The sequence below is a fragment of the Taudactylus pleione genome, unplaced genomic scaffold, assembly GCF_031769625.1.
Source record: "Taudactylus pleione unplaced genomic scaffold, aTauple2 ptg000398l, whole genome shotgun sequence".
Taxonomy (NCBI): Eukaryota; Metazoa; Chordata; class Amphibia; order Anura; family Myobatrachidae; genus Taudactylus; species Taudactylus pleione.
The window spans coordinates 3,173,765-3,195,980 of NW_028284800.1; the positions used below are offsets into that span (position 1 = coordinate 3,173,765).

The 22,216-nt window shown below is 43.0% G+C and overlaps 1 protein-coding gene across 2 annotated transcripts in view; it reads left to right on the top strand.

Annotated features, from left to right (window-relative positions):
* Positions 1-22,216, top strand: part of LOC148506677 (sodium channel protein type 5 subunit alpha-like) — a 323,898-nt gene that overhangs the window by 59,037 nt on the left and 242,645 nt on the right. For both annotated transcript variants that reach the window (XM_088446436.1, XM_088446435.1), the window contains exon 6: positions 970-1,209. In XM_088446436.1, coding sequence (XP_088302562.1) covers positions 970-1,209 — 240 coding nt within the window. The remainder of the gene's footprint in view (positions 1-969; positions 1,210-22,216) is intronic.

Sequence of the window (22,216 nt, forward strand, 5' to 3'; positions counted from 1 at the left end):
AAGCTTAAAGCTGGCCACACACTAGACCAACTGTCATCCAACCAGCCAACTAGTTGATTGGTTGGAATGAAAACTCGGTAATGAATGTGAGTAAATGAAGATCAGCAATTTTCTCCTAAATGCCAGAAAACAGATGAAAATGGTCGTTCAGACAAGTTTGAACAAATTGTTTAGATCAAACATTTAACAAACAACAGTTTTTGTCCATTTTCCGACGTTTGGGAGCAAATTGCTGATTGTCATTTGCTTTCATACCTTATCAGATTTTCATTCCAACCAATCAACTAGTTGGCTGGTTGGATGTAAGTTGGTCTAGTGTGTGGCCAGCTTAAGGGGTCACACACTAGACCAACACTGTTCTTAACCAATCCTGCAATGTCCTATAGTTGGGATGGCTTTATTAGGAGAGTAAGTTTTAAAGTCTGGAAATTGCATCCATACATAGCACTTTCATGGAAGCTCGTCCATGGACATCTATTAAAGCTCCGTGGACAGCTTGCACCATACGTGTTCTTGCATGGTTAAAAGACTCTCCTACAGTATTAAGGTAACTGTAGTAATCCGGGGGAGAAGGGGGGATGGATTGATGAATCCATCCTCCTTTCTCCCCTGGATTTCTCTGTGGGGATGGATTGATGAAGTTTGCCCTAATGTGCAGGTCGCTTTTCATTTTATGCAACGTGTTAATAACTGCAACTTGAAAATAGTCCTCCATATAGTATTTATTTGAAACAAATGCATATTGTAAGGAATAACATATCCCTACTGCAGACACTTCTGAGACACATGAGTAGTATACCAATCCTGACACTGTATTCTAATATGATCACGGAACATCTGGGAGACTTGTAATGCTCAGCCTCTTGCAAATTGCAGTAGGTATACAATATACCATATATCCAGTAACATTGCTGTGTTTTGTACTGTGTTCTGCAGTAGCTTGTATCTTATTGTTGATGTTCTCCACAGGACTGAAGACCATTGTAGGTGCTCTCATCCAGTCAGTAAGGAAGCTTGCAGATGTTATGATCTTAACAGTTTTCTGTTTGAGCGTCTTTGCCCTGATAGGGCTACAACTCTTTATGGGCCATTTAAAACAAAAATGCGTTCGAGATTTCGTCGACTATAACAAAACCATATCTCAAAGTTTGTCTTGGGAAGTGGAGAACTCTTCCTGGTCATCTTATGAGGAGTTCATCGGAGATGAAAGTAAGTTTTTTTTTTACACTTACTGTATTTCAATTAATGTTTGTCTCTGCATTGGTTTAACAAAGTTGTTTGTGTCTACTATTTATAACACTGTTTGATTTGTGCATCTGTTTGAATCATATCAACTTTTAAATGGTTTTATGACACTTGCAAAAATGTTCAATCGTCATTACTTAACAATTGTTTTCAGAATCTTCAACTGTATCCCATTACTCATCACTTGATATATATATAATAACAGTGTTGATTTTTGAACTATTTGTATATGTAAAGCTGATTTATTTTTAAGTATGAATAGCTATCATGTAAAATTGGACGGAGCTGGTGACTTTAAACGACTGAAAAAAGATTTGTCTTCGTAATGGAGCTTTCAAAATGTAATGTTCTATTAGAGCATATTCTTAAAGCCACTGCGGAAGTGGTCATTCTTCTCTTTAAGCTACTAGAATATATAGTGATTCTGATAGCAATATTTTAATATACAGTATAGGTATACTTTGGCAATTACATTCAAAGCATTTACTATACAGGAATTGTCTACAAACGTCGATTGAAATCGTTTTAAGATATTGATATTTTAAGTGCATTTTAGAATGGTTGTTCCATATGTAAGTCTCATTGCTTTATGTATTATCAAGGCAAATTTAAAGAACTCTGATCTCACGTTTCCATAATATTTAACTGAATAACTATCTTTAGTTGCACAGAGATATAGAAGAATATTATACTAGATACAGCAGCTTAGTTAAGGCAAAATGTGCTTAATTTAAATGTCCAATAACCATTAATGGGTAAACTCTTAGGAAAATAAGAATAAAATAGAGGAGCACTGATGTGCCGTACAATAATGTACAATTAATTAAATGCCACAAAATTGTAGATGAGCTTTACTGATATAAAATAACAATAAAATACAACTCCTTATCTATAATGGGTGCAGGGTGTGCGGGGCACACGGACCCCCGGGTCCAGGGGGGCCCTGCACCGCACACCCTGCACCCATATAATTTAAAACTCACCTGTCCGTGGTCCCACGTCGGGTGTCAGCGCTGCACAGAACACCGGAAATGGCTGCTGCGGCCATTTTTCCAGCGTGCTGCGCATGCGCAGTAGACTCTGGGCACACTGTGGTGGCCGGCCGGGCGCGTCAGCTGGCTGCCGTCCGCCGGGGAGAGAGGAGGGGGCCCTGCACGGAGAATGCACACGGGCCCCCTCCTCTCTTAAGATGTCCTGTGGTCATACAATCACATACAAAATAAAAAAGCAAATAATCATTAAAAACAGCAATGAACTGATTTAATTTCCATTGGTATGTCAATGCAATCTCTGTGACATAAATGATTACTGCACAGCATGTACACCGATCAGTCACATCAGGGGTGCTCAACTTGTGGCCCTCCAGCTGTTGTGGAACTACACATCCCAGCATGCCCTGCCACAGTTTGGCTTTTACGGAGTGCTAAAACTGCCACAACAGCTGGAGTAGAGCACTCCTGACCCATAACAGTAAAACCACTGACAAGTGAAGTGAATAACATTGATTATCTTGTTACAATGGCATCTGTCAAGGGTTGAGATATATTAGGCAGCATGTGAACAGTCAGTTCTTGAAGTTGATGTGTTGGAAGCAGGAAAATGGGCAAGTGTAAGGAACTGAGTGACTCTGACAAGGGCCAAATTGTGATGGCTAGATGACTGGTCTTGTGGTATGTTCCTGGTATGCAGTGGTTAGTACCTACCAAAAGTGGTCCAAGGAAGGACAACCGGTGAACCGCGGACAGGTTCATGGGCACCCAAAGCTCATTGATGCGCATGGGGAGCGAAGGGTAGCCCCTCTTGTTCAATCACGCAGAAGGGCTAGTGTAACACAAATTGCCAAAAAAGTAGATGCTGGCTATAATCGCAGCTTGTTGCATATTGGGACCATTCAGAATGCCCATGCTGTATCCTGTCCACTGCCAAAAGCACCTACAATGGGCAAATCAGAGTCAGAACTGGACCATGGACCAATGGAAGAACTGGACCATGGACAAATATGAAAGTAGGTGTGCTTGTTGAACCAAAAGATCACTAATATGCTAATTCCATATTAGTAAGCAGCTCAGATAGGTATGATCTGCACCTACCAATATACAATGGAAATAGAAGAATTATGAGAGCGCTATCAGAGTTGTCATTGGGACCGGTGACATTCGGTGCACAGTCTAAATCCCCGCTGCTGTGCATGCCCGAAAAGGGGGTGTGGTCTACCATAAAGGGGCCTGGCCTCAAAGAAACTCCCTGTAGCATCTCTCCAGGGGTGTACCCAGCATCCCCGGACATGCTGGGCTGTCCCAGGAGACTGTGCCTGCACTGTCGACTCCTCCTCTGTGACAGGAAATGAGTGCTGCAGGAGAATGTGACACTGCAGCACCCTGCTCCTGTCACTGAGGAGGAGCCTAATTTTGGTGTGACTCGCACCCCCATAGTGACGCCACTGAGCGCTACTAATAGGAAATGCTTAAAAAACCCACATTTAATATAAAACATATATAAACATCACAACTATAGTCATGTGAATGATAAATTACTATCATATGATTATACTGTATTAAAAAAAACTTAGAACCAATGAGATGTGTCAGATACTGTTCCTCTGGATAGTACTCAAATATAATATATGGAATTCACATGTAATTGCTATATAGCCAATAATTAGCCTGTCAGTATGCAGGATCCGTAGGAATAATAGCCCATTTTGTATGTAGAGCGCCTTTACTGTACTACTACCTATAGGCTGGTAGCACTGGATGCTGATAGAGTAACCACCTTCGGTTGTCCGTATGTGCGGGTAGTCTGTAGGCACTGTCAAATGAAAAGGCAAGCCATTGGAATGAATAATCCCAGCATCTAATAATCTGTTTCAGCGGGCAAATGCCAGGGCACTGCTAGTGAAGGGAGCGTCTCTGGCAAGCGTCTCAGCCGCAACCTGCAGAATATTGGTGTCAGAAGAAAATGTGGAACTACCCTACAGAGAGGAGAGTGGTTTTGGCAAGCATCTCGGCTGCAAGCTTCAGAGTATTAGTCCGAACTTGTAACTAGTTCATCATATCGACATGATGAATGTAGACAAAATATACCCAACCGCTCCCGGGTAGTTTACAGTTAGCTAAAATAACGCTCGCCTGGCATGTTTTTCATGGAACATTGCTGTTCCATCAGTGGCACATGGTATGTAGTGGGAAAGTTGGTCATTAAGTACTTCCATATTCATTAGCATAATTAATTAAACAAAAAAACAAAAAAACTTTTTTCATGCTATTTAGATAACTTTTTATTCAAAGTTAAAATTACACAGATTTGTTATTACAAAAATATTCCTGTTGTAAACAATAAATTATTATTTTTAACACATAAATAACTATTTTGGTGTGTGTAGAAAGGTGTAACAATCTAGATTTTTTTTTACTGTTTGACCAAATTTAATTTAGTAATATGTAAAGAACTGCAGCTCATCAGAAAATTCAATAAAAGTCCTTCTTTTCAACTATTTGACCATTTATTTTTTAAGTAGATGCATGAAAAATGGAAACTACTGTGGATTTTGGATTTGGGTTATACATAAACCACTGGTATATTCTAATACAAATAATACAATGTGCTATTTTGTGATTACTGCACTGAAAGAAATACAGATATCGGACTAGGAATATGTTGAACTCAAAAATACTAAAATATATTCAGCACAGGAATTTTAAAAAAATATTAACAGTGAAGGGTGTGTGCAGGAATAAAGCATTTATTGTAGAAATTGTATCAGAGGTAAATAAGTTGGATGGTTTTTGAAAGACAAAATAACATCTTTCATGATTGGACAAGTCTTTTTGATGATATAACACCGCTAACTCCAGGAACAGACAGTTTTAGCAACACCTTATATGAAAGGTTTATAGCAAACCTTATTCTCATTTGTAATGGTTTCACAGGAGTCATGCCGGCATCAGAAAAGTTCACCAGATGACTTGTCACATTTGTACCTAAAGTAGACAAACAACAATTATTACTACATTTTCTCAACTTTTACTGCAAAATTTAGGGGATTATTTAATATGCTGGAATTTGACAAAATCAAATTGTGTTTGGTTTTTTTGCTGGATTTAAAACTTAGATTTTACTGTAGGCAAAATGTGCTTGATTTTGCTTTTATATATAATTTATGCTTTAAATGTGTGAAAGTTGATGGGCTAGTTGTGATCCTGCTGCTAAATTTTATTAAAGATTTTTTTTAAAATGTGCTACCTAGATCGTCAGCTATTCTACAATGACTGGATACCTGTTCACTGATAAACTACTATAATCTTGGCTTTATATAGCGGGAGAGGGGGGAGGGTCCAATGATGCGAATGCTGCAACTCCCATCTTGCTGCCCCATGCTTCCTCCCTCCGTGTTATCTGTCTGGGACCTTTAATATCGGCATGTACTGTATGCTGTATAACATAAGTGTTTAACGTTTTGTGTTGATACCTCACAATATATACATCATGCAAGTACAAATCTTTGTTCTCTTATTTATTTAGATCTGTGTTTTTGCTCTTTATTCCCCAATAACAATGATTACATAAAATATCTATCTATCTATCTATCTATCTATCTATCTATCTATCTATCTATCTATCTATATATGTCCTAGGTATTTGTATAATCACAATTTTAGTCCTTGGGACAATACAGAGAAAAGACAACCCCTCCTCCTCAAATGTAACTTTTCGTGTACAGCCCTGGTTTTTGCCCCTGACGAAGCTAAGTTATAATACATATTACTATACAGTATACTAATCTGAGTGACACAACAGCGGGAGCTTTCCTTTTTATCTAATGTAAACTAAAATGTTACAGTTCTTCTACAACTGTGCATAGCAAATGAAGCTGGTATTGAAATCAGTGTAGTGATGTCACACAGTATTGTTTATATTGGGCTGCAGAAGACTATAGCACAGATTAATAACTGCTGCTGACATACAGAAGATGGAATTTCTGTCTGCTAAATTGTGTTATGTATGCAGTACAATCAATTATATCAATATGTCACTACGCTTTCTGTGTATGTTATTGTCATTCTGACAGAATAACTGTGAGGTATGGAAGGCAGGCATACAATATTGTTATTTCACACAAATATCTGGAGCGCTCATATGCCGACACACTGCGCTGATAGTAACAAATGATTTAGCAACATGGTTTTTGCTGCGTATTTGGCATGTGTGGCGTCCGTTTGCTTCCAGTGCATTCCCCATACAGTACTATCAATCGTTTAACTAAGATTTGTCAATTGTTTTTAAATCCTTTGATAAAAAATTTAAAGTAATTTGAAAAAAACCCCAACCTTACTGATAATGTCCCCGTACAACGGTAGTGATAATAGCCGACAGATTGTTCATTATGCAATCTGGTCTCCTGTATAGGGCACTCTAGGCTCTAATGGCCTGGAGGTGAAGCCATGGCCTCCAAGATGGAGTAGACACTCCAGGGGTGCAGCTAGAGCAGTGGTCAGGGAACAGGGGTAAATTATCCGACGGGGTAAAACTGAAATTCCTGGGGGTAATGGACGGACAGCCAGGCATGCATATGAATCATTCTATGATTCATATGCTTCACGGCTGTGCCGCAGGGAGGCTCTAAGCCAGACGCCCGCTGAGATGTTATTACCAGCAGGCGCCCGGCTCTTTCCCTGCAGCGCCGCGTTATCCGGAGGCTGGAGTTCTCTTCTGAACTCCAGCTTCCGGCTCTCTCCATGCGCACTATGGGAGAAACGTCATGACGTCTCTCCCATAGTTCCGGGGAGCAGCCGGGCGGACAGGACGGCAGTGGATGCAAGAGCGGGGATTAAGTGGTTTTTTTTTGTACAAGCGGCACTACAGGGGCATTATATGGGGGCACTACTACAGGGGCATTATATGGGGGCACTACTACAGGGGCACTATATGGGGGTACTACTACAGGGGCATTATATGGGGGCACTACTACAGGGGTATAACTGGAGGCACTACTACAGGGGCATTATATGGGGGCACTACTACAGGGGCATTATATGGGGGCACTACTATATAATTTCCTTCCTTTCAAATCAAGGGGGTAACGTCGGCGTATCTAAATATATTTTGGGGTAAAAGGTAAAAAAGTTCCCTGACCCCTGAACTAGAGTGTTGCTGGCAGGGCATGTGCCATGGGTGACCAAGTGATGTGTGTATGTGTATATGTGTGTGTGCATGAGCGCCTGCCAGCAGGGGAGCCTTGAGTCGTGATCCCAGGTGGGTTCCAGTATTCAGAACACATATTGTACTACCCTAGTTATGGCCCTGATTGTACACAATTGGAGATAGAGAGGTGAGACATATATGTGCACTTATTGTATTGGTTAGCTGTTTGGCAGCATTTCCCCGAATGGCAAGAACATTGTACTAGAAGACAAATATACAGCAGGCCTCCTTTCTGATGAGTCTCTTTTGCATTGCTTATATCCACATCTACACATACACAGATTGGCACTGTATCACTAGTAATTAGAAGCTTTGAGGTGTGTGTTTTTGTTTATTCTTTGTTTTCCCTGCATATTGCTTCCTGTTGTGATCTATAAGCTCATATCTCACTTACATCATTCTCAAAGCAGCAATGCATGTTTCAACAGAAATTGGTTTACAAGCAGAGACTAATAGAGGGCAGATGTCCAGATGAGATCTCTCTTGCTTACAAAGGTGTCACATGAGAAACTGTAAATGTAACTCTATCAGTACTGTTCTGTATTCTACACTTTATGCTGTGACAATCAGCTCTGGAACAGTCCCCTCTAAATGAGACACAACAATAAAATAATTACCCAATACATTTATCCGCCAGGTATTGTGGTATGGTGTAAATGACATGGGGGACCCTGGGAGTTCTGAACTTAACCAATTACTATGAAGCTTCCAAACCTAATTAATGGCAGAGACGGCTAATCCATTATGCAACTTGGGCTCCTGCCAGTGAGCATTGATGGTCCTGGATTCATTTAGTCCGTTTTTATGTGTGTTGCTTGTAACAAAGAGAATAGGGCAATGGGCCCAAACGAGGTTTTTGCTTAGGGCCTCTTAGGTTTTTAAACATACTCTCGTTAATGAAGTTTCATGCTCCTAGGTAATAATACCCCAAAATGAGTAAATAGTTGATGAAAAGTTAGCTCCCTAGCTGACCTTTGCTCCCTGACTGAGGTCTTTAAACTTCTGAGGCCACCGGTAAGAAGAGTTTGCGATGGTTTCTCAGAGTCTTGGCCGGCGCTGATGGAGCCCACTCACTTTGCTCTTTTGAGTGCAGTGATAGGGGCACAAGTGTCTACTGTTGGTTCTCCGTGTCGTTACACAAACTTTGCTGTGGGCTCGATGATGCACTTTTCTGCTCCTGCTTCTTCTTGGATTGTGCTTAAAAATAATAATAATAATAATAATAATAATAACAGAACCATAAGCATGTGTGAAATTAACGAAAGCAAAAAGTAACAACACAATGCTGTACCCTACTTTGTGTATTTGTAGACCTATATTCATTTACTCTTTAATAACTTGAAAACTTTGTATTTGGAAATCATATTGCACTGTCCGCTGTCTCATGTAGGCATTTGTGGCACAAGATTACTCTATATAATTTTCATCCATTTATGATCAAATGTAGCCCTAGAATTAAATTGACTGTACAACAAATTCAATGTTTCCCCCCTAGTATAGGTCTTTGTAAAAATGGTTGTATAATCTTTTTGTATTTCACGACAATCTCTGATTAGACAGGGCCGTATTATTCATAAGGCAGCTGAGGTTTGTTTTTAGACAATGAGGGAGGGAGAGAGAGCTGACTAGTGTCAGGGTTGTTACACCTCCATGAGAGGACACATGACCTCTGCTATCACAGCTGCTGTCACCTCCGCTACCTGGAGGAAGTTCCCTCTCCTCCAGACCTCAGCACACATAGGGACAGGAGATTCCACAGGACTTGAAGGGATTCCTGCCGCCCACTGGAGAACTTTGGACTGTACTACAGCCCCACCTCTGGAGCCGCCACCAATCATAAATTACCAGGGAAGTCCAGGCCAGAGCATTGTGTCCCTCCTGGAGAGGGTCATGTTGGGAGGTATGGGTATGTAGAGGGGGTGGTGGGTTTAACATTTCCTGACAAATTAAGGGATTTGTAGCGACAGTTGAGCCGGGTCATGTGACTGGCCTGAATGGAAGGGAATTGCATAGTATGCACTGCAGTAGAAATGGTGAATAGTAAGGGGACTAGTATGGAGATGTGATGGGGCACATAAGAGTGATAGGGGGAGAGAGGAAGAGATCTAGGGGTCTATTTACTAAGCCTTGGATGGGGATAAAGTGAATGGAGAAAAGCTACCAGCCAATCAGCTCGTAACTGCCATTTTTCAAACACAGCCTTTGACATGACAGTTAGGAGCTGATTGGCTGGTACCTTATCTCCATTCACTTTATCTCCATCCAAGGCTTAGTAAATAGACCCCTTAGGGAGGAAGACAGAAGAAAACAAGAGTGCGAGAGAGAGAGAGAGACTGATGGGGAGATGTATAACATTTTACAGAGAGCTACAATTATAGCTTCTAGCTATCATTTATCTAGTACAGTCTACTAACAAAGTATAAAGGGAGAGAAGATTCTCAATGCAGAGAAGCATTATGTCCAAGCTTTGTCCATGCAATAAAGCACATGAATGTAAAATTATGATAACATGATCTTTACTGTTAAATGTGTTATGGAAATTTATTGCAGTTGATAATAATTATTTATTATTATTATTATTATTATTATTATTATTATTATTATTATTATTACTGTTGTTGTATATTGGTAACATCATAAATAGCAGTGCACCGTGATTAATAGCTGAGAAGTGCTACCTAAAACTCAGGATTGACCCAAATGTAACTTACCGTGGGGTTGCCCATCATCAGTAAATTACTACTAATCAGTAAAAGTCTATAAGGCATATGGCTTTTCGTGCCTGTCTATATTAGTCTAGGGAAGTTTGTGCTTTTACGTTGTGTTTTCAGCATAAGTGTCTGGCACACAGGCTGCTTTGCTTAGTGAATGCTGCCAACAGCAGTTACAGAAGGGAACTCAGAATTTACTCTCCCCAAACGGCACAGATTTGTCAGTTAAACGCGGCTGTGCAATGCAGCTATACAGTATGCCATTAGCACTGGTGTGTGCGTCTTGTGGTAAAGAACAGACCCTTAGGGGTTAGAATTGACAGCACAACATATTTTTTAAGGTTGGCTACCCTGAATTGCAGTATACAGTAGTTACTCGGTTGGAAAGTTTGACCACAGATTGTAATAAGATCTGTCTAAACGAATGTTTAAAAAGTGAAAAGAAAGACATGTACAATACCAATGATTGTACAATACAGTAAAATAACAAGTTCCACTATATATTATACTTATATAACTAGCAACATTTCCTTTTCTAATGCATAACTTTTGTTATACAGTAGCTGACTCCACAGAGATACAAGTGCTGAGAAATAGTTTTTCTACCTTTGTATTAGACTTTTCTCACTTGTGCATAGAGAGTTCACCCATCAATGTGAGATCCTATTCTTCTATCTTAGGAGACACCACTGCAAACTACATATACACCTGTAGTAGGTGTGACGCAAGGGTTTAAAAATGCGAAAAGGAACACTGTGCAGAAATGTGAACATCCCATCACAAGTCCAACCTTCTACCACTTTAGAACCATCTGTTTCTTTAAATTATTTTTCCTAAACTACTGGTCATTTAAGGCCTGATCTGAGGGACAAGCATGTCTAAAAGTCCAAGTATCTAGAGGCAGAGGCGGTTTAAGAGAGGAGGGGGCCTATGTGCGGGCTCCAACCGGGCCCCCCCTCTCCGTCTGTGCCTGTGCTGCGTTCCCAGCACATCTCTACTGCGTATGCGCGATTCACTGCAAAATGGCAGTGTTGGCCAGTGACGGGCCAAAGGAGCGGGGGATGCCGGCCATTGGAAACCCGACCCGGGACTATAGACAGGTGTCGAAATCCCAACGCCTATCTTTATTCCGATGTTGAAATCCCGACAGCCGGCATCCCAAACAAAGGTAAGCGGGGCTTGTTAAGCTGCTGTTTTAGGTTTAGGAACCCTTGGGGGGAGATTAGGGTTAGGCACCCTCCCGTGGAGGGTTAGGGTTAGGCTACAGGGAGAGAGGGTTAGGGTTAGGCTACGGAGAGAGAGGGTTAGGCATCACAAGGGGAGGTTAGGGTTAGGCACCATCGGGGGAAGGTTAGGTTTAGGCACTGGGGGGTATTAGGGTTAGGCACCACTAAAGGAGGGTTGGGGATAGGGGTGAGAGGGGTAGGGATGGCATACTTACCACCCCTGTCAGGATCTTCAACCTCAACCTCGGAGCGGTAAGTATATTTATATAAGTGCAGGGTTTGTGGTGTGTGGTCACCCCTTAACCCAGGGGCCTGTGTGCACCGCACACCTTGCACCCATTATAGATATGCTTCTGTCTAGAGGATATTTGCTGACAGTGTATGATGTATACGTTAACAGAAGTAGCCTACTGGTTTGGTTTGCCCTGTACATGGCTGGATCTCAACATTTGAGAAATTGGCCCTTATGCGTCGCAACTGGTTGGCCACTGCGTGGACGCACTGAAAAGAATCATCTTATAAGAGTGTCATGGACATGTAGCCAGATATCTGTGCTAGTTTCAGTAGAGAGGGGACGTATGTTTCTGATGTATCTTATGCACCCACAGTTCTCTCCCCAGAATATTTTGCCACCCGGGTGGCATTACGAAGTAGCAATTATATCTGGGGGCTGTGTAATTCTTTGCAATCATAAAACATTTTGTAATCCTAAACAAAGGTGTCACTGGGTCTGATGACACACGGTGCGCAATCTGGATACCCCGCGTGTGTCCACCAGCCCTTGTAGCCGCTTTGTGTGTGGCTTCGTGATCGTCTGCATTACATGTCACTTTTTTTGCTTTAAACCTCTTCTAACATTGGACAAAGTGCACCCAGAAATGCGCTTCTGCACCAAACTGCATCTCAGGTGTGAAATGCGCCCCAATAAAATTATAGGACCAGATCTCCCTTAATGATGGTGCTAATATCAAACCCTCTGTGGCATGGCAATGGCCCTTCTGCCCAGCAAGGAACGCTTCTAAAGATGCCTTTCCACTCCTTTACCTCATTTCTATCTTGTGCTCAATAAATTTGCATAGTTTTTTTTTCTTTTTACTATTCTTCCACAAAATTAGATGCACCAATGCACCATCTCTGGGCCTGATTCAGACCCGTTCACTCTGACAGAGCGCTCGCTCTGAATCAGGGCCGGGCTTTTTTTTTTAGAACGGCCTCCTGGCCGCTCGCATAGCTGTGGGTGATCACCCACAGCTACAGCGAGCGGCCATGATGATGGTCTTGACCATCGCGACCATCGAGCTTGCGACGAGACCCTTGTGGTAGGGTCTCTTGGCCGCAAGCCCCAGAGAACTTTCGGCTCTAACAGAGACGGAAGCTCTCCACTGACATCACTTGTGATGTCAGTGGGGCCACCCCCAAACGACAGGTGTTCTCATGGGAACGCCTCCGTTTAGGCAGCCACCCCCCGGCCCGCCAACATCGTGCCCGTCGCTATCCGGGTCTCGCGCATGCGCACGATGGAGCCGGCTCCGTCATGTGCATGCGCTCTGGGCCACCATCGACCCGGTTGGAGGGCGCTCAGCGCTTGCGACCGGGTCTGAATCAGGCCCTCTGTTCCATCCTACTCTAACCCACCCAACCTGTCAGTCACTGCAAACTTTACTCTATCATCTTGCTCTTTATAATCATTTATGAAGTTGTTTTACACAATTTTGACTGAAAACTGGACATGGAAGCAACATGGTAGCTTGGTGGTTAGCACTGTTTATTTGTTGTGCTGACTTATGTATATGAATCAAATTCTCCAATTATATGCCACTTTGGAACTATTTAAAATAATAAAGATGGTTGTGGGATAAATCAGGGGTGGGGAACATTTTTTATGCTGAGGGCCATTTTGATATATATATAACATTATTCATGGCCTGGTGCAGGTCACGCCCCCTCAGCAGGGGCGTTTCTAGAGAGGAGGGGGCCCGTGTGCAGTCTCTGACATGGGCCCCCTCCTCTCTGTCCGGCGGCCGGCAGCGCACTGAGCTGTGCACGGGCCAGCACCGGAGAAAAAGACTCTGGGCACTAGACTGCACCCAGAGTCTATAGAGTATGCACAGGTCACCGGGAAAATTGCCGCGGTGGCCATTTTCCCTGTACTGCACATGCGCAAACGATGGGAAAATGGCCACGGTGGCCATTTTCCAGTCGTTTTTACAGCACCGGACCCCCGCTCTGACGTGGGAGGTAAGTAATAATATGGGTGCAGGATGTGTGGTGTGGGGCCCCCCTGGACTCAGGGGCCCGTGTGATCCGCACACCCTGCACCCATTATAGATACGCCCCTGCCTCTCAGTGTGATGTCACATGGGAGTGGGGCCACAATTGCCGGTGATTACAGCAATGCCTGGAGCATCCTGAGGATGCTCTGGGGAGCTGGAAGGGCAGCGGTGTAACCGTCTTAAGTGTCCTAAGGGCGCTCCAGGCGGCACTGTTGCATAGATTCTGGCTGCAGGGTATCATTCTAGATGAGGCTAGCAGAAAAAAGCTCTGAAGGCCAGACCAAATGATTCCGGGGGCCTTATATAGTCCCCGGGCCTGAGGTTCCCCATCCCTGGGATAAACAGATGGTCTCTTGCACAAAAAAGGACAGTTGTGGCTTATTACAGTGTCTCCTTTATTATTTTCTTTTGGTTCAGTTTCTACATAAGCCTCTAACCACGGGGTGCCAAGTTACTACTATTAGGTGAGTACATCATGGGATTATGATTTTGACTGTGAGTGCGCAAGAGAGGATTTTAATAATTAAAACATGTAAGAATTATGGAGATTGTTAAACAGTTCAATATGTTGGACAAGCGCTTACACTCTCTTTCAGACCTTTATATTTAAAGCTTATAATTATGAAAAAAATGAATAGCGAGATTCTTTACTAAAAATAAAATTGGGAACTTTTAAATGTCTAAATCCCCATAATACACAAAAGGTCAGCACTGTTCACATTAAAACACCTACTTTGTCTGATCCTAAAACACAGCTTCAGGGGGAATTGCGAAAAAAAGATAAGGGTTTATCCTTAATCGTTCCTTACACAACACTATAAATTGTCCGCACAGACTGTGACTTTTATAATTCCACATGTTACCATCTGCCATCTAGGATAACGTGTTTTATTGAATTCATCAGTCTCATTGAATGGTCTCTGTAGACCCACTTTCTGAGCACATATATATATATATATATATATATATATATATATATATAATGGTATACATTTAGCAAATCTTCTAAAATATGTTCATTTATACTACTGTAAGTACGCTCTAATGTATCTACATATAACATTTATACCACGTCAATTTGTATCCCTTTGAAATATATTAAAAATACCCCTTCTGTGTAATTTTAAATGTCTTTTTATTTTAGTAATAAAGTTAGTTATTTTTTAGTATATATATATATATATATATATATATTAAAATGAGTTCTCCCGTGTGCTGTACACACCACAATTAGAGAACCACTGAAATCAGGAAATTATTAACATAATTTTTGCATCAGTCTTTTTATTCTGTAACAAGGATTATGGCCCATATGCTATAACCTTAGAATTGCAGGAACCAGCGCGATTCTGCCGATATTTAGCCTGATTCTGCCTTCTAAGTTATTGGAACTTTAAATCTACAGACTTAGGGCCTGATTCAGAGTTGTACACTGTTAGCATCGCTGCTGTGTATTTGACGCAGCATAGAATCACCATCGCGACCATGGGTCGCAGCATCGGCTATCTGAGTGAGTCTAAGGTTACTCAGAATGGCTGATGCAGCTCCGGAGCCAAGGCCAGTAAAGCTGCATTGGAAGACACAGACACTAGTCTCAGAACTTACAGAAAACTGCGGCGACACGTCCCCATTAACTGGAACACTGGGCGTCACCGCCCAATCTCTATCCCCAATCCGCTGCCTCCTGGCAATCATGCTGCGACTTAGGGGCACTGTGACCGTAGCTGCAGATAGAGATCTGCACATGGGGATCTACAACAAGCGGAGATGTACGCAAACCATTGGGTTTGCGTACATCTCTGAATCAACCTGTTAATTGCATGCTTTATATGTTCTAACATATCTATAGCCAACTATAACTAACTGAAAGCATAATGTGTTGCAGTGAGTGCCAGTGCCACACCTCATCATGTTTTTGATTGCTGTGTTTTCTATGTAATTATCTTGGCTATTTCAAACACAACTCAGTTGTTGCAAAAGAGCAGAGACTCTCCCCATGATCATTAATGATTCACCATTCACTGCAAAAAACCCTGCTCCACCTGCATGCAAGATAAGATATTCTCATATGTTAACAAGAGATTGGGCCTAAAGCAACATTTTGACTAATTGAAATAAGAATTAATTTTTTTGAAACTCAAAAGGAGGAGGTGAGACTTGTACAAACCAAAGTAGGGTTGGGCATTTTCAATATTTGGGGGGGGGGATATTTCAGCCTGATCCATTATGATATCTTAAGGCCCCTACACACTACACGATATCTTTAACAATTTGGCCGATTCCAACACATCAGAATGACAAATCGTTAAAAATGTGCATTGAGTATAGGCTCACGATTTTTTGGGTAGCCCCCCGCAACCCCGGAAAAGTAGGCATATCTCCCGGATTCCGCCCACTTCCTAGTGAAGTAAGCAGGATGGGGAGATTTCACCAGGAGTTTTTGGGCCTGCGAGTAGGGGGCTAGGCTAAAATGATGTGAATTGTGTAATTTAGCCCCTCCCCTACCCACGGGGCCGCAAATCGCTGCGTTTTGCTGTAGTGGGACGGGGCCTACTTACGAATACACTCCGGCCCGGCCCCCTTAAAGTAATCAACAGATATATAATGTCGGCAAGTATGGTGCAGTGTGTATGCACTACATCGTGTAGTGCGCGCTCCCGTGGGGTCGTCAGCTTCATCACCTGATCTTATGTACTGCATGTCAGATCAGGCGATGCGGCTGACAATCCCATGTAGCGCTCTGCAGGGGGCTGGCATTTCGGGCGGGCGGGCACCAGATTGCCAGTGTGTACGGACCGCCCCATGTATATTGGCCCGCCAGCGCTGGGATTGTTAGCGACATCGCTGGGTACATCTAAACTCAATTGATGTTGTCCTAGCAGCATTTGATATTCCCTAAGAGGCCGAGAATCTTTGTGTCTTCTGATAAACTCTCTCAGAGAATCTCTGAACAGCATTCCCTGCCCCAGACCTGAATACCGTCATTTTGGTAATAACGATATTATCCCCATTTTTTTATTTTTTTGTCATTCTTAGCAATTACCATATGCTTATCACTTATTGATTCGCAATATCAACACGGAACCTCTGATTGGCTAAATTAGAGAGGTGTAGTCACGCTCCCAAATTGTGACCACAGCCCCTCCAGCGGGGCAAGATCTGCATAGTCACAATGAGGCCTATCGGGGCCCAACATTTTCCTGGCAACCCTGCTCTCACTCACATCTTGTATACATTTTACAGAGAAATTCTGTATGTTTATTTCTGAGATCACACTTAGAGCCTGATATAGATGTGGACGCAGTACACATTGTTGCTGTGTCTTTGGACATTGCTACTGCGTCTAATGCTGCAGGAGGCACCTTTGAGAAAATAGACACCTTTTGTCAGTATCTGCGATCCGAGTGCTGCGTCTGAAGACTCAGCATTGACTCACCATTGTGAGCATCCATCGCGATGGTTGCAGCCTCAGGCCATCTGAGATACTCAGAGATCTGAGAAACTCAGAATGGCCGTCTTACCTGTGTCTTCGAGAACGCAGGCCGACTCCACCCCCTCCCCGCCTTCAAACAGCCGCAGCCTACCAATCAGACTGCAGCTGTCGGTCACTGCCAGTGTGATCGCAGGACTCATTCTGCACATGCACATAGTGGGTCCTGCACATGCGCAGTTCACCAACCATCGTGTTAGTACGTAAACCATTGGGTTTACGTACTAACCTGAATCAGGCCGTTAGGTCTGAGTCTCTTCTTTCAGGGGTTTTAAATGAATGCTTTATCCCGGCGGGGGTTAAATGACAGGCATCTATATCTAGACGCCTGTCATTTTCCCGACGCCAGGAGACAGGTGCCCGGCATCCCGATTGAAGGGACTTCGATCACCCCCCACCCCGGTAGGGTTAGGGTCAGGCTAGGGTGAGGCAGGGTTAGGGTTAGGCACCCCGGGGGGGGACTTAGGGTCAGGCACCCCCCCGGGGGACTTAGGTTTAGGCAGTGGGGAAGGGAGGGGGGGTTAGGTTAGTCACTTACAGGGGGGATTAGGTTTAGGCACTTGGGGGGCAGGTTAGGGTTAGGCACCCCTAAGGAGAGTTAGGGAGTTAGGTTAGTTCTTACTTACCTGCGGACGATCGGGATTTCCAGCGCTATCAGGCTTCCGCTGCCGGGATCTCTGCTTCTGTCGGCCTGCCGCAGCCGGGATTCGAAATGCCGGCCAGAGGGACGGCGGTATTTCATACCGATTCCATGGGCAACATATCCACTTCTGAAAACCCGTTGTCCTCATGTCTCACTGATATCACTAGAATATTCTGCTCACAAAATTGCCTTCACCATTCTGAAGGTGACAAGTACATGTCCCCATGGACACAAAGGGGTCTATTTATCATAAGTGTAAGAGGCCCAGTCAGCGATACTTATAATTATGTAAGTATCGCTGCATATCTCTGTGATACATAATGATGTACCCCTGCAATTTACCATGCTGGGGGTTGGTAGCACTTCATATGCAGCAAAGCTGTAAAATTGTCTTACTCTGGGGGTATGGCTTATCACTGTTTGTTAATTAGACCCCAAAACCGTTGTTCCTATATTATGTTACACAGATAATAGACTTGATTTAGAGGTCAGATGTGATTGCATGAAGTCATTGCGTACTTTAGCATGTGGATCTTTGGTAATTTATGTCTAATGTTTAAAACTTTTCAGTAAATTAGTTGGCAAAGATGATAACATATGGTGAAAATATAAATTAAACAAGAGATCCCCTTCATCTCTTCATATTACTAATAGAAATGATTGTAGCACATTCTGCTTTGGTACATTATGTGGAGAGCGTGCACTGCACTTGACATTTGACATCCATTCATGGACTTCACCCACGTGTGACGCTCACCTCAGATACTGGAGCACTATAGTTGATTAGTAGTTGGGAAGAAAAACAGATTCTGTACACTGTGATCTGTGCCTAAATAGAGAACCACTGCCGAAATAGACTTTGCTTTGATTATCTTAGCTGTGCTGACTACTGACCTGCCTCTGTCAGAAAATTCCTATGCTGTGATGATAAGGTTCTGGGCTGTGTTACACACTGATAGTCGCTTATCCTGTCAACATAGTAACACTCTACAAGTCCAAAACAGTGTAATTCTGGGGAGAGACCCTGTACACAAGAGAGGGTCATTTTAGGAGACATAAATCTTAAGGTGCGTATCCACTAATAGACATAGAATCGAGAGCACAATTACGACATTGTAATCGTACTGTCGTCTCTTTGTCTGTGATGTGCCTACACTGAACGTTCATTTGTAGACACATCCATCATCCCCGTACATGCTGAACCTGAAGTGATCGTCAGGTTGACCAGCATGTACTGGTGATGATAGATAGCAAAAACGACCAGCGGGCATGCGCATCGCAGACCGTTTTTGACATTTACCTGGCCAATTTGTGAACGATTTGCCTGCGATTAATAAGCGATTGAATGATAACATGTCGTTATCATTCAATCGGCCTGTTTAATTGCCTAATGGTACGCACCTTTAGTTTTCTCTATTTAATAATATTTAAAATGTTTAGATTTATGTTTTTGTTTAAAAATGTTAAGTGCCCAAAGCCAATACAAGACCAAAATGGCAACATTCCTGCAATAAATTTAATCTGTAAGCAGAAACTATTATGCAATATCTGTCAGTCTCTAGTCCATTACTATAACAGAGATGTGACAGCTGCAATGGATATCATCGCCCCTGTGCGTATACAACCCCGCATACCACACCTTCAAGCCCCTTGGTTTGACAATAGAGTTAGTGAACTCAAGAAAAGGGGGCGTAGACTTGAAAGATGATGAAGGAAGACTAACCTGGTAAAGGATAAGTGGATAAGTTAACACTAATCAAACATATTGGAGAATATCAATCAGCAATCACCTGTAAGAAAACAGAGTTCCTTTCAAATGAGATCAAGGCAGCAAACAATAGGCCAGCTCAGCTTTTCCGTACAGTGGAGATGCTTTGCAAACCAGCATGCCTGCAGCTTGATGAAACCCTCTCCCAGTCAAGATGCAATGAGTTTGCAAAATTCTTTGCAGATAAAGTATCCTCCATCTGGGCTGGAATCCCCACAGTGCCATCAAAGCATTGCCAAACTACCAAGCCTGCAAAGGCAAGCCATCTGTCTCCCTGGAACAGCTTTCACATAATGGATGTAAAAGACATTGCCAAAATTATCAGAATGTTGCGACCCACCATCTGTGATCTGGACCCTACCTCAACCAAGTTTCTCATAGGGTGTATGGACATGATTTGCCCTGTAATTGCAAAAATAGTTAAATGGTCTTGCAGACAGGCATTTTTTCCAGAATCACTAAAGGAAGCAATTGTTACACCACTTCTTAAAAAACCTAATTTAGACCCCGACTGCATGAACAACTATAGACCAGTATCAAACCTTCCTTTTCTAGGAAAGGTCATTGAGAAAGTGGTGGCAATTCAAAGGGAAACCCGCCTGTCTACCCATGATATTTATGATCCATTCCAGTCAGGATTCAGGAGGACATAGCACTGAAACAGCCCTGGTATGTGTGCTTAATGATCTTCTGATGGCAAGAGACAGAGGTGATTGTTCAATCTTAATCCTTCTGGATCTGTCAGCAGCATTTGATACTGTGGACAACTGGATTCTAATTGAGCGCCTAAAAAATTTCTGTGGACTGGATGGCACAGTCCTTAGTTGGTTCAAATAATTTCTCACTGCCAGGTCACAGAGAGTTTCTTCTGGAGTAAACTCTTCACCACCAGCACCACTTCCATGCGGTGTCTCACAGGGTTCTATACTATCTCCCATGCATTTTGCAGTATACAAGCTATCTTTGGGTGAAATAATCAGACGTCATTGCCTGGTCTACCACTGCTATGCAGATGATACACAACTATACCTGTCCTTTGCTCCAGGTACAAAGGACCCCATAACAACCCTAAATGGCTGCCTAGCTGAGCTTCAGCAATGGATGAGTGCCAGTTGGCTGCGACTGAACCCTGATAAAACAGAGGTCCTTATGATAGGTCACAAGTCAGGGCTGCAGCATAGCCAACCAACAGGACTTACGCTTGGGGGATCAGAATTACAAAACACTGAACATGTGCAGAATCTTGGTGTTGCCCTGGATAGTGGCTTGACACTTAAACATCAGGTATCAGCCACAATCAATCCTCATTCTTTCATCTGAGGAACATAGCCAGAATCAAGCACTTAATTCACTCAGAAGATATGCCTAAAGTCATACATGCATTTATAGCATCATGCCTAGTCTACTGCAACGCCCTCTACCATGGACTCCCAGCAAAAGAATTGCACCGCTTGCAGATGGTACAAAACACAGCTGCCAGGCTATTAACCAACCAGCCCCTTTCCAGCCACATAACACCCACTCTCTACTCCCTTCACTGGCTGCCTGTCAGATGGCGAATTGTTTTCAAGATGGGATTACTAATTTACAAAGCACTACATCACCATGGCCCAAGGTACCTGTAGCAGCTTCTGATTCCTTACTGTCCCACTTGATTACTGTGATCCGTTGATGAAGGACTATTAACAGTACCTAGAATCTCCCGGAATTCGTCTGGGGGTCGAGCTTTCAGTTCTGGGGCTCCAACCTTATGGAACTCACTTCCCTGCACAGTTCGAGAGGCCTCCACTCTAGAATCCCTCAAAAATAGACTCAAGACTTACCTCTTCACCCAAGCATTTCACTAATGTCCCTTGCTTAAGCTTCTTTTGTATTTTGTACTGTAAAGGCAAATGTAAATCACTTTGAGTCCTTTAGGAGAAGACAGTGCCAGATTAAGGTCCACATGGGCCTGGAGATGAAATTTATGAAGGGCCTACTGTAGGCCACAGCAAGGTGTGTGAGCAGCGGCGTGAAAGTGTGACTAGTTATATGGTGTGTGTGACCACTGTTGTGGGGGTGTGGCCTGTGCCAAAGGGGTGACTAGCACCTACCTTCAAAAACACAATCTTCCTCCCCTCTTCGCTTAATGTGCCTACAAATGAACAAAGGGAAACACCCATTGTTAATGTGACGGTAATATGCCAAGATAGACTAATAGCTATAGGAGCATATCTATTAAAATATGTGGTCTATCCTTTGGTAAGAGCCCTTCCCGGTGATCAGGAAGAAATACAGTGAACTTATCCGCAATCACTTTACTTTTATCTACGGACCCCCTTGCGGCTACTGGAAAGCTGCGTATGCACAGTAGCTGCAATTGTGCAGAAGATAGAAGTAAATTGTATATGTGAAGCTCTTTCGGACATCCTACAGCCCACCAGAGAGGGATTGCAAAATCCCTCTATGGCAGGGCAGCCCCATAGCAGGTGAAGATGGCATTAGCCCAAACAAGCAACATCCACAATGCAGAGCTTTACAGATCTTGTAAAATATTGTCCCTATAGAAAATGGGTGCAATAGATGCTGCATGAGCAGGTGGACAGAAAGCAGGATATATCTCTGACACTGTGTCTACTGCTTTCCTCATTTGGCAAAAGCCGCAGACCATTTTCGAACA